General features: G+C 43.9%; 1 protein-coding gene across 1 annotated transcript; it reads right to left on the reverse strand.

The window, feature by feature from the left end:
• Positions 1-136: 136 nt before the first annotated feature.
• noc3l (NOC3-like DNA replication regulator) lies at positions 137-12,796 on the reverse strand. Its single transcript, XM_042082207.1, has 21 exons — positions 12,638-12,796; positions 11,722-11,929; positions 11,235-11,361; positions 10,374-10,528; positions 10,083-10,139; positions 9,619-9,749; positions 9,242-9,403; positions 8,716-8,809; positions 8,346-8,521; positions 6,936-7,064; positions 5,773-5,904; positions 5,306-5,386; positions 4,763-4,863; positions 4,056-4,128; positions 3,308-3,371; positions 2,906-2,977; positions 2,294-2,475; positions 1,950-2,078; positions 1,013-1,110; positions 684-768; positions 137-348 (listed from the first exon to the last, which is right to left on the reverse strand). The coding sequence occupies exons 1-21, from the start codon at positions 12,647-12,649 to the stop codon at positions 217-219; spliced, it is 2,400 nt and encodes a 799-aa protein (XP_041938141.1). The 5' UTR covers positions 12,650-12,796; the 3' UTR covers positions 137-216.
• Between the last annotated feature and the right edge of the window lie 19 nt (positions 12,797-12,815).

A 12,815-nucleotide genomic window follows, 5' to 3' on the forward strand; every position in this document is an offset into this window, starting at 1 on the left:
ATCTTTTACTGGGTGTTTTGTGTGCTTTACCTAGTTAAGCACCTGAGGTAAAAAAAAAAGAAACTCAAGAGGTAATTAAGAATTTCGGTTGGCATCATCCATTGTTAAGTTAAATAGATATTTTAGGGACACACAGTTAAAACCTGTACATGGGTTTTATTATGATAGATTTTATAGAAAAGAAAACATTCCGAGCAGCATGTACAATAAGAGTCCTTATATTTGTTCACTTGAACTTAGATGTTCTGCAAAGTTCAATGTTGTGAGGTCCAGTTCCGCCTCTAGAACTTGGTCGATCTGTGTCTTTAGTTCCGTGTTAATAAAAGCATGGCCGATGGTGAAGTGATCCTAAAAACAACACAAAAAGATCCGTCATGCACTGAGACGTCATTATCAAACCCAGCCATCTCTAGCCACTTCCGAGATGAATTGGATTCAAGTAAAAACATGAACTCTTAATTTAACCACCTAGCTTCAAATGAACACAATAGATTTCATTCATACATAAACAACTCAAGGTACACATTATACACAAAACACGATCAGATTTTTCAATTAAGGTGTAAAACATTACATTTTAAATATCATTTTTACATATCATTATATTAAGGTATTGTCAATACAATGTTAACACACGTAAGAGTATTGGAATGAATACTCTAAATCCATCTGTTGAGACTAACCTTTTTCTTTGAGCCGGGTGCACTCACTGGGGGGTTAAAGGTCATGTCCTTCACACTGTAATCCTCAAACAGCTCCACGGGCAACCTGGACAGGGAAGAGTTCAAAATGAACAGCAGCAACTTTCATAGCTGAACTACAAACTGCCTGTGGTTTAAATAAAGTGTATACAAAAATGACGAAGGGTGACGTCTTACTACATTTCACTCTTAAATTCCAGCAAAATATAAAATAAAAAACATTTTAACTCAAAGGCCGATCAAATACACCTCTTCAGGACTGTCGGTTAACTTATGTCCATTCCATTGGGAAGTTTGCAAGGCCAACCTACCTGCGGCTCAGATCCGCGCCGAGAGACCCAGCACCCTCACTCGGAGCGCCCTTCATCAGATGAGCAGCAAACTTCCTCACCACAGGGTGGTAGTGACGCTACAACACACACACACACAAACACACAGTTGGCTTCTCACATATAAAGGTTACTGATCTAAAATAAAGCGTAACATTTTCATTTAAGATAGTGTAAAGATGTATCTCTTGTGTAACATTTTGTTTCAACTATTTTATTATTATATAGATTTAATGACGTTGTCACTGACTGACTAGATGTCTACTGGAGTATTAATATTTCTCTGTGTTGTATCTCCATGTGGAGCCTCTCGAGGGTTTTAGGTTGTTGTCGTTATTTTATCTCTAGAACATTCTGTGCCTCCTCACCCTCTACTGTTGTTGTTGTTATCTATGGACACACTGACTTGTGTTTTCCCTCCATTCATGCAGTATCACAAAATACACACACACACACATTCAGTCAGCCATGTCTCAGAAATACACCCATTATCACTGACTACAACAATAATGAAAGACAGACACACACACACAAACAAACAAAAACATACACACAGACCAACTCCACAATTTTTAAGTAATTGCGATACACCGATATATAAAAGGTGTGGATGGTCCACGAGGAGGAATGGCACACTGCCCACTGCACTATCCCAAACACACACACTGCTCTATCTGCACTGCCCACTGCACTATCCCAAACACACACACTGCCCACTGCACTATCCCAAACACACACATGAACATTTTCTCCCAACAGCTGTCATCCATTTCTCTGGCTGACACTTATCCAGAGCCACTTACAGATGTCAATTAATAGCAGGGCCACAACTTTTCAGGCTGCAACATGCAAACCTGACTCCTTATCCACCACGTTACACACTACACTTGTGTGTGTGTGTGTGCGTACGTGTACACACCTTCAGTGTGTGCAGCTCCCAGAGTGATGTGTTCTGTGGATTGCAGTACTCCGGCTCATCAAGTTCAGGCAGGTACGTGCCACTGCCCTGCATCTCATTATCCAGCATGATGTCACTCTTAGGGAAGGCCTACAGCACGCACGCACACACGCACAGATACAAAAAATACCAACAATTAGTCAATCACAAGCAATTCATCACTTATTTGATCATTCTTTAGCAGTGACACTGTTGAACAGTGACATGCACATGTCATACACTGTAAATAATTCTATGTATGTAAGGTGTGTGTGTGTGTGTGTGTGTGTGTGTGTGTGTGTGTGTGTGTGTGTGTGTCTCCTCACATGCATGATGGTGCGGTTGGCGGAGAGGACTCCGATGGTGGCGTCGGGCAGCAGGTGGAGGCTGAGGGTGCTGAGGCGCTTGAGGAAGGCCTGGGCGCGCTGCAGGGTCACCTGCTTACGACGCTTGGTCAGCATGACGTCCAGACACTGCAGCACGATCCCCGCTTCCTCATTAAAACGAGCTGTGGGAATATCACACACACAGACAAAAACACACACACCATACAAATACACAGTTAAAAACACACACACCATACAAATACACAGTTAAAAACATGCATATACACAAAACACACAAATGCATTAGACACCATAATCCTGCTCATTTAACAACAGTCACTAAAACTTTAAAAAGTCACTTATCAGGTCATTCATCAATAAGAACTTCAAAAATGTAGGACTTCCTGTTTTTTTATCATAAACACATGAAACCACGGGGATTATACCCGCACAGTGATACTAAGTTCATGACTGGTGTACAAAGAACAACCAGCCAGGCAAAAGTTGAAGTACCAGTTGGAGTGGAATACAATACATATAAACAGCACCGTCATAGTTCCACAGAGCGGTCAGAGAAACGCCTGCAGGCCAGGCGGCAGACACGCGACTCACCTGCGCTGAGGGCGAGCAGGGTTTTGTACAGGTGCGCGTAGAATTTCAGCGGGTCAATGTTAAGCACATCACCTGGTGGAACACACAACAAAGCAGACACCTGAAACCTCCACTAGCAACCAACCTCCAGCTAGACCAGGTAAAGCACTGCTCCAGTTTCCACAGTATCCAGTCTCCCTGCCATACCAGTGTGTACAGTACACATATTCACCTTCCTTCTCACAAAAGCTGCTGGTCTTTTTTTGGCATCAGAATGTACTCAACGTATTATCAATAGATGAGGACTACATGTCCTTTATTTACATATGACATAGAAGAAGGGTCAATTTGTGGTTAAATGTCTGCGCACTGAAGTTGTCAGGACATAATGTTCGTTTGATGGGGGGAAAAAACATCACTAACCTTGACCTGAGAGGATATGGAAGGCAGTCTGGATACAGTGAAGGCTCTCACGATTGGACAGATCCTGGGTGGGATTTCAAAAAGAACCAAATCAGGCACCACTTCCTAGTTGATTTTTTTATGCAAAGTCGTGGCATGAAAGTGTCGATTACCATCCTGCCTCTCTCCCCAGGCCACTGTGCTAATAGCCTAAACACTCAGTCCCTCAGTCCAATTCTGAGAGAGTTGCTGCTAAATACCTAGTCATTTCCATGACTACTTTCCAAGGCAAATGAGTGATCCACATGTTTAAGTACTACCTAAGACACATATGTGTACAACCACAACAAGGAGATAGAGCTTTACATGGCTACAGTACAACTTGACATGAAAAGAACAACCTCTTGATTAAGAGCTGGGTGGGGACCCTGATTCTGACTGACCAAGCCACCTGAGGACCACTGCTGAATAAAAACAAAGTGACTCTCCCAGTGACCCCACATTACTGAGTGCATAGTAACCACTCATGCCTCCACAGACCATAATAGGGGCTGCGGACAATAACGGATCTGCGGATCCTCGGCCATAACATGACTAATTCATAACGAATGTTCACATTAAATGAATGTCACCCTGACTTCTCTACAAGGTCACTCTGAGGACGTCTTGTTTGAGGACGTCTTGTTTCTAATAAATGGCTGCAGCAAGTAAGAAACGTTTCAGATGTCGGTGGGTGTGTTGTGTTATGATGGACTGGGAGTGGACTTACCCCAGAGAGGATGAGATTGTGAAGCACTGCCAACAAGTCATCAAAGAACTCCAGGTTAATCAAATGAGCAAACCTGAAAGGAGAACATTAGGGATGAATAAACAGGCATGACATTACATTAGATTATTAGTCATTTATTGCTACTTCTAGTGAATTAACTACCAACACAGTCTCCCTGGAGCTCAACAATGGGAGACCCTGGGATTGAACACACAGCCATCTGGTGTTCCCAGGCCTGATACCTAACCACTACACCACCACCATGACTTTCACCAGACTGGCTAATGTATAAGTATAGTTATATATATATATATATATATATATATATATAAAAAAGTATATATACTTTTTTTAAATTTGGTCTCTGCATTTATCCCAATCCATTAGTGAAACACACTCAGCACACAGTGAGGTAAAGCACACACTAATCCCGACGCAGAGAGCTGCCTGCATCAACAGCGGCGCTCGGGGAGCAGTGAGGGGTTAGGTGCCTTTCTCAAGGGCACTTCAGCCGTTCCTACTGGTCAGGTTTCGAACCGGCAACCCTCCGGTTACAAGTCCGAAGCGCTAACGGCGCCCCAATTCATTGCTCTATAGAAGCACTAACCTGAGGTTAAATAGCAGAAAATGCATCTTATATACAGTAAATACAGACAGACGGAGACATACTACATAAATCAACACAAACAAACGGTCCTGAGCCTTACTTAGCCAGCCCCTCCAGAACAGCAGGGAGCAACACAGACTTCTGGGCTTTCTTCAGGATTCTGAAGTAGATGAGGAAGACGATATTCAGCGTCTCTGTGTGCTGTGGGGAGAACACAAAGGGACACACAGAGTCAGACACAGAGGAGGCGGCACACAAGACACTTCACTTTTACTACTGCAATTCCTTGGACACCGCAAGTCTTACAAGCTCTCCCCTAGGCTGCACAATGACGTGTGTGTATATTACAAAAGTATATGTGTTCTAAAGCCACACTCATTCTCACTAAGACAACTCCGCAACAATCTGTCCTGGGAATTGTCGAATTGTCAAAAATCAGTGAAATCAAAATAAAAAAACACTGACAAAGCCTATATGACTGAGCGTGCTGCGCTAGTGCTAGGAGTGGTCATAATAATAGGGCAAAAGGTCAGATTGAACGGTCAGGTGTTTAATAATGTTATTGTGTTTAGAGTAAAACAGTGTCTGCCTGCAGTGCAGTGTTGCAGATCACAGTTGCGGTGTTGAGAGAAGAGCGCCTCACCAGTTTGAGCTTCCTGCCTGTGCTCTCAGAGGCCTCTGCTTCCAGCAGCTCTTTCTGAAGCTTCTCCTCGGCTTTCTTCCACTGGGAAACACACAGACACACACATTTCAATGGCAATGAAAATGATTGACACGCACCCACCCACTCATTCATTCATTCATTCCCTCTGGGTTCGTCCCTCCTCCCACACACACACACACACACACACACACTTAAAGTTCCTGCAAAATACTTTTTGGAGCATTGGAAGTCCTCTGGGGACTTGATGATTGGCAAGTCTATCTGTATTAGCCAATCAGGAAACACCAAAAGAGACAGGAAGCCATGTCTACCAATTATATTTCATGTACCCCCACATACTTAAGAGAGGCAGGAGAGCTTACACAGGGGTGAAGTTTGGTGGAAGTTACTGAGAACTGCTAACATTTTTAAAAGCCAGCTCGTACTGCCATGCTCATGTCCCGTACCTTTCTCTGCATCCTGGACAGGTTCTTCTTCTTCTCCTGGTAGGTCATGAACTTCTGCTTGGGCTTCAGGTCCTCAGAGTCCTTCTTCATCTCCACCTCTTTTATGCGCAGACACAGCAGAGTCTTCAGCATCTGCAGCCGCAAGAGAGAGAGGGGGGGGGGGGGGGGGGGGCAACAAGAGGGGAGAGGACAGAAAGATAAAAAAAATGAATTCTGCTGCTGGCGAACAGCGCAACTCAAGCTTTTTTAAGTTGGCACGTTTGATCAACTAGCTCCGCTGGTGGGAAAACGCATGGGACTCATGAGTTGTAGCGCTATCCTATTGTGTGCAGAGGGAATTTGAAAGACAACTGTTTTGAAAGACAACGGTTTATCCCGGACAGAAAGATAAAAAGAGTAAGAGAGTGAAGGAGGGAGCAAACGCAAAAAAGAGGGAAACGTTTTCAGCTCTGTGTGTGTTGTAAAAATGGACATCTTTTAAAAAAAAACATATTTGAGTCGCCTAGAAATCTAGACGCACCCTAGCGGCAGCAAATGTAATTTGCCTGCCAGGGTATTCTAGCAACTCTCCGTTGGCTTGCAAGCTGGAAATGTAACTTCACTCAGGCCAATCACATTGTGTATAGAGTCGGTGGGCAGGCTTAACATAATGACGGCAGAGTTGCGACGGTTCCGCATGAATTCCCTGCTACTTGAAAACAAAGAAGATGGATGCTGCTGCTGGCGAACAGCACGACTCGAGTTAAGATTTTTTTTTAAGTTGGCAAAACTTTGATCAACTAGCTCCGCTGGTGGGAAAATGCATGGGACTATCCTGTCCTACTAGCGCTATCCTATTGTGTGCAGAGGCAATTTGAAAGACAACCGTTTTGAAAGACAACTGTTTATCCCGCCCCTCGGATTGAAAACTGCCAATGGTGCCAATCGATGTGGGTCTGGCTCGTCAGGCTAATTTTTGGGGGCTTTTTATGCCTTGTGACAGTGATGAGAACGACAGGAAGCGAGTGGGAGTGTCAGATGGGGTTAGACCCCGGGTCAGACTCAAACCTGGGTCCCCCCGGTGAAAAGGGAGATCTTCTTTGAAATACATAAAGAGAGATGGGGGGGGGGTGAGTGAGTGAGTGAGTGAGTGTGTGTGTGTGTGTGTGTGTGTGTGTGTGTACCTCTGGTTTGACGTGGTAGTTCCTGCTCTTGATGATGCCGGACATGACCTTAACCAAGGCCAGAGAGGCTTCTCCTAGCTTATCCTGCCTCAGAAGTTTCTTCACTGCATCGGAACACATTTCATTCACCTACACGCACACAGGCATAAACACAATATAAAAATGTGTTGCATCACAGATTAACAGCTTCAAAAGTTTCTACATCAGCATCACGCACGCACAACACGCAGAAATATAATTTATATCCTTTAAGGAACTACCTATACCTCACACACCCAGCCCCAAATCTAGACGCATGCACAAATCTGGACCTCACACACCTAACTAGGGGTGGGCGATATGGACAAAAAATAATATCTCGATATTTTTTGTGATTTTGACGATAATGATAATTAGTCGATATCCTTTAAAAAAATTTTTTGTTAAAGTCTGAGTTACTTTACAGCCCATTATTTATGAATAGCATCATTAGGCCTACAATAATAACCAATAACCTAACCTGTGACTTTTTAACTTAATCAACCAATGCATTGTCACTCTATGACACATTTCCAATTCTGCCCCCACTTGTGTGTGTGGCAATGACATGGTCTAGCCAGCTACATTAGAGAAGATGAATAGGCCTAACAGTTTCCCAAGAGAAAGTCTGAAGCTGAAGTTCCTTTCAAACCTTTACATAGGATTCACTGTAAAACTAAGAGCAGACCAACAGAGTAGCTTACATCTCAGTTATTTCCTTCTATGTTTTGTTTTAGAGCAATCACGTAGGCTAGCTTTCCAAGTTACAGAATAGAAACTAATGCGTTAGCTTATGGCTAATGTATATGAGAAATCCCATAGAGATGCTAACGGTTAGCATAATCGGTAAACGTAGATATTTAGAGCAAACTTCAGTCCATTTACAAAAGAGTTACATGAGAATAGTTATTTGTTTACAACTGACTATTAAAATACTCAAAGGCTAATGTTTTCTCTCCATATAATACCGTGTAGGAAAAAACGTGACTGTCTTATCAATGCTACTTGAACAGAAGTAGCCGCATAAAATCCCAAGTAGGCTACTCTCGCCAAAGATTGTTAATCTTTGCTCTCGCTGCACAAAATAAACATTAGGCTGCGTGGGACAACGTTGTGACCCACTAGTGATCACGTGACACTTGCTCTGCTGCACTTCTCCCGCATAGCCTACCTCCTGGGAATGTAGGAGTCTTCCGTGCGTGATTTCGAGTGTTTTTTTCCCATAAGTAATTTAAATACTCAATAATGTCAATTTGCACATCGTTAAAACAACAATCACGATATTATCGCAGACGATATATATCGCCCACCCCTACACCTAACCCTAGCGAGCATCTAGCTTGTAACCCCCCACCCCCCTCCTCCCGTGTGGACTGTGGCTTGGGTTCTGACCTTGCGCACAGGGTCATTCATGTGCGGCACCACCATGACGATGATGTTGTTGTGGAAGTTGAAGTGGGGCAGGGCCACCATGAGCTCGCACATGCAGCGGATGGCCACCTCGGCCAGGCCCCGGTAGCAGTCCAGGGACACGGCACCACTGGCCTTCTCCTTCTTCTGCTTCCAGTCTGGGGTGAGGAGTTACAGTGATGAGGACATTTACATTTGTGTGTGTGTGTGTGTGTGTGTTGCAGTAGGGGTATTGGAGGTTTTTATGTGTGTGTGTGTCTGTGTGTCTGTGTGTGTATTCTGAGACAGTGATAAAGCTTGTGGATCAACTGAAGCTCTTCATGTGTGTATTTGCACTTTAGAATGTTGGTACCTTTGACGACCCGTTCTAAGTTCTCCAGGTAGAACTTGTACTGGCTCACCAGGCCCTCCTCAAACTCTCGCAGCTGCTGCGTCTCCTTTTTCACCTGAGCAACACACCAACATCACCCAGGTTTACACACAGACACATACATACACACACACACACACACACACACTAGGAGCACATGGACCTCCACACCTCTGCTCCTTCAGACCTAAGCAGAGTTTAATAATGGAGGTTTATGTAGTGACCTAAGAAACTGGCCATAAGACATGCATTCACCACTAAAGTCAATGGTTTTAACTAACCCTCAGTAAAGAATGTCATACAAATGCACAGGCCGAATCAGAGTTCTATGTTTTCAGTTGCAGTCTTTGGGGACATCATTTTCTATAGATTTTCCTTTACTTCACTATGTAAACCACAGGGTGTGTTACTGCTAGACTGTGCCATAAGTATCACTTGACAATCAATGGAGATTAAAGGGAAATCTGCTCAAAAGGGGGAGGAGGCGGTGAGCTGTGAGGTCACCCACCCTGGCGGTCTTTTCGGCCTCTGTGAGTGGGCGGATGCGGTAGGCAGGGACGATGTCCTTAAAGATCTCCATTAGGGAGACCATGACCAGCTTTCTGACGGTGACCGCCACGCTGGGGTCAGTCTCCATCAGCATGGCCCTTAGCTCCTTCACCTTCTTTATCTGCAAGAGGAACAGGAACACACACACACACAAAGACACACACGAGACAGTGAGAAGAGCTGCTGGGAGTTGGAGGTGTCCATTTTCACTCTTACATTGTTATTAGTAGGATCAGAGTGTGTGTGTGTGTGTGTGTGTGTGTGTGTATGTTCCTTACATTGTTCTAAATGAGCATGGTTGAGGTCAGTTTGGCTGTGTGTGTGTGTGTGTCTTACGTTGGCGCTGGGGTCAGCGAGGATGGCTGAGCCCAGTTTGGCGATGCGCTCCTTACGCTCCTGCAGCTTCTCGTTCCGCAACTGGAACTGCTCTTCTGGACTCAGAACGGGGCCGGCCTGGGCTTCCTCCACTAGGGGACCCCACACACACACACACACACACACAACCAGATATTCAATCAAGGCCCGCAAAAAATACCAAAACACAACAGTGAACTCATCCATTATGATCAACTATGTAACAAATCTATTATGACATGCTGTGGTTTTGAGTAACAAGCTTAGTTTAAACCATTGCTTTCATTGATATCAACTGTATGTATATAGGAGCTTAACATAATAATATATCTCAAGGTGCTTTACAGAACTCAGCCTGGACTTGAACTAAAGACAGGAGGCATGCAGACCATGGATTCCTTATATCAATCAACAATCATCACTGTAAATGAAACAGCCTGACTTACCCACTTCCATTTCTTCTTCTGACTCTTGTTCTTCCTCTTCCTTTTCTTTCTGTTGAACTACAGAGAGAGGGAGGGAGTGATTGAGAGAGAGAGAGAGAGAGAGAGAGAGAGAGAGACTTTACTCAATGACTCTTGTGCCAATAGCTCTGGACATGTGTTGACAGAGGTACCCTTATCAGAGAATTTGACAGTGCAAATAGTGCTTCAATCATTTGACAGAAACAACATACACACACACACACACACGCACACGCACACGCACACGCACACGCACACACACACACACCACACCTGGCTTCTCCATGCTCTGCGGGATGAGGCGGGTCTTGTCCTTGATTGGCAGCAGGTGGATGAGCTCCTTCTCTTCGTTCTTCTTCATCTTGCGGGGCGTCTTCTCATACGACTCCACTTGCTCCCCCTTGCGCTTCTTTGCGTGCACTGGAGCACTGGGGCAGTCCACAGGGGGAGAGACACAAAGACATCCTGGTCAACACACTTCTTCTGGACTGGACGTTATCATTGCTTTGTTATGCTTGGAAATCCTGTATGCAGTGCACTCATGTCTTCAGATGGTTACAGCAATGGCTTTCTTTGTCCATTTAGAGGTGTGTGTGTGTACATGCAGTGCATCATAAACAGGAGGAGTGAGTCATGTGGAATGGAAGTATAAGTATAAGTATATATACTCTTTTGATCCCGTGAGGGAAATTTGGTCTCTGCATTTATCCCAATCCGTGAATTATTGAAACACACTCAGCACACAGTGAACACACAGTGAGGTGAAGCACACTAATCCCGACGCAGTGAGCTGCCTGCATCAACAGCGGCGCTCGGGGAGCAGTGAGGGGTTAGGTGCCTTGCTCAAGGGCACTTCAGCCATTCCTAATGAACTGGGTTTGAACCGGCAACCCTCCGGTTACAAGTCCGAAGTGCTAACCAGTTGGCCACGGCTGCCACACAAATGGAATGGAACTACAAATCTAAAATCATCACTGTTATTGTTACAATTAAGTGTTACATTTAACGCTGTTACATCTGCTGTTACATCTGCAAGATACTCCTCTCTAGTGAATGTTTCAGAATGTTTGTGTCTGTAAGCGTCTTGACCGTGAATGTGTGTGTGTGTGTGTGTGTGTGTGTTGAAAGGCCTACCAGGAGGAGAGGTCTCGCGTTATGAAGGAGGCCCTCTGTGCCATGGCCCTGATCTGCTCCAGGTCATCCTCCTCCATCATGTCTGTGGGCAGTGTGTCCAGAAACTCCTCCTCATCCTCCTCTTCCTCTGCAAAGAAGAAGCACATGGAGGCACAAAGCTGAACTTAGACTCTAAATCAGATCACCAAAACCCAACCACTCCCGAGGTGAGAACTGTTATTATAACCATAGTTACTCATCCGTGTAATTAGAGGTCATTAATCATGAAACTGCGTGTTGAGGTTAGGGAGGGTAAAACAATCATAATAAACCCTACAGACCAAATATTCTGCGTTTTATTATTTATCATTCTCCTCCACTGCAATTTCCCTTTCAGATCAATTAAGTAAATAATTCAATAAATCCATCAATCAAAAGACTGGACTCCATAACCAAAGACATTATGAAAACATAACTACAGTAAGGACATCAGTCTTGAGCAGCTCACCTGGTTTCTTGTGATAGCGCTCCAGCGGCTGTGGGGTCTTGGTGGACACATCGCTGATGGCCTGCCGGAGCTTGCGATGCTCCTTTCGTTGCTTCTTGGCGGCGTTCTCTTGCTTGAACTGTTTGTTCCTGGTCTTGTTGTCCAGCTTCAAGTTGCTGGTTTTCAGCAGCTTGCGGAAGCTGGGCCGCCTCTTGTTGTGGTTCCTTTTCTGTGAAGAAAACAAATACAATGAATAATGCTTCTCTAGGAAGATATTAAAACACTGTGCATTTATGGAGATCATCATAATCAATTACATCCTGTACTATGTATCAATGTACAGTTCCCTGAACTTCTCCAGTACATCTAGGGGCCCCAATAAAACACAAAAACTTGTGAAATAAAACAGTGTATCAATAAAGTTAAATATCAACTCATTCATAGAGGAATAAAAGTAACAGACAGAGTAGTAAAAGTGTCACCGCACACTGGTCAAAACAAATACCTATTATCTCCGAGTTTCCATTCGCATCTGTTTACATCTATTTAGACAGCCATTTCGAAATACACAAGACAAAGGCAAACGCACTAAACGGCATCTGTGATATGATCAATTAGCAGCTTTAATGTTTAAATTTCCTGGCATTGATTTTCAGGCAGATGCAACACTAACCATATCCATACAGTTAGCTAATAACGTTGGGTAACGTCAGCCAATGCTGTAGCAAAACAGACAACTCTAAACTCAAAAGACAACTCTACGCCTAACATCATAACATCTTTATTTTTCATCAAGTGTTGTGGACAACTTGAAATAACGTTAAATAAAACAAAAATATCGTCAAGTCAATTACTAACGTAACGTTAGCTAAGCATGTTATCTTAAGTATTGGGCTATGCTAGACTTAGGCAAAATCTGAATAAAAGAATCACTTACCCCCGTTCCCATGATGCCCCGGTGTGATAATCTAATAAGAAACTAAATTAAATAGTTTACTCTAAAGACATTTAATTACAATTGTTGTAAACTCATATTAAGAGGACACACTGCACATGTGTTCTTGCAAGTGTGTTTTGTTACCGGAACTACGTATACGAACGAAAGAGCGAAAGAC

The sequence above is a fragment of the Alosa sapidissima genome, chromosome 24, assembly GCF_018492685.1.
Source record: "Alosa sapidissima isolate fAloSap1 chromosome 24, fAloSap1.pri, whole genome shotgun sequence".
Taxonomy (NCBI): Eukaryota; Metazoa; Chordata; class Actinopteri; order Clupeiformes; family Clupeidae; genus Alosa; species Alosa sapidissima.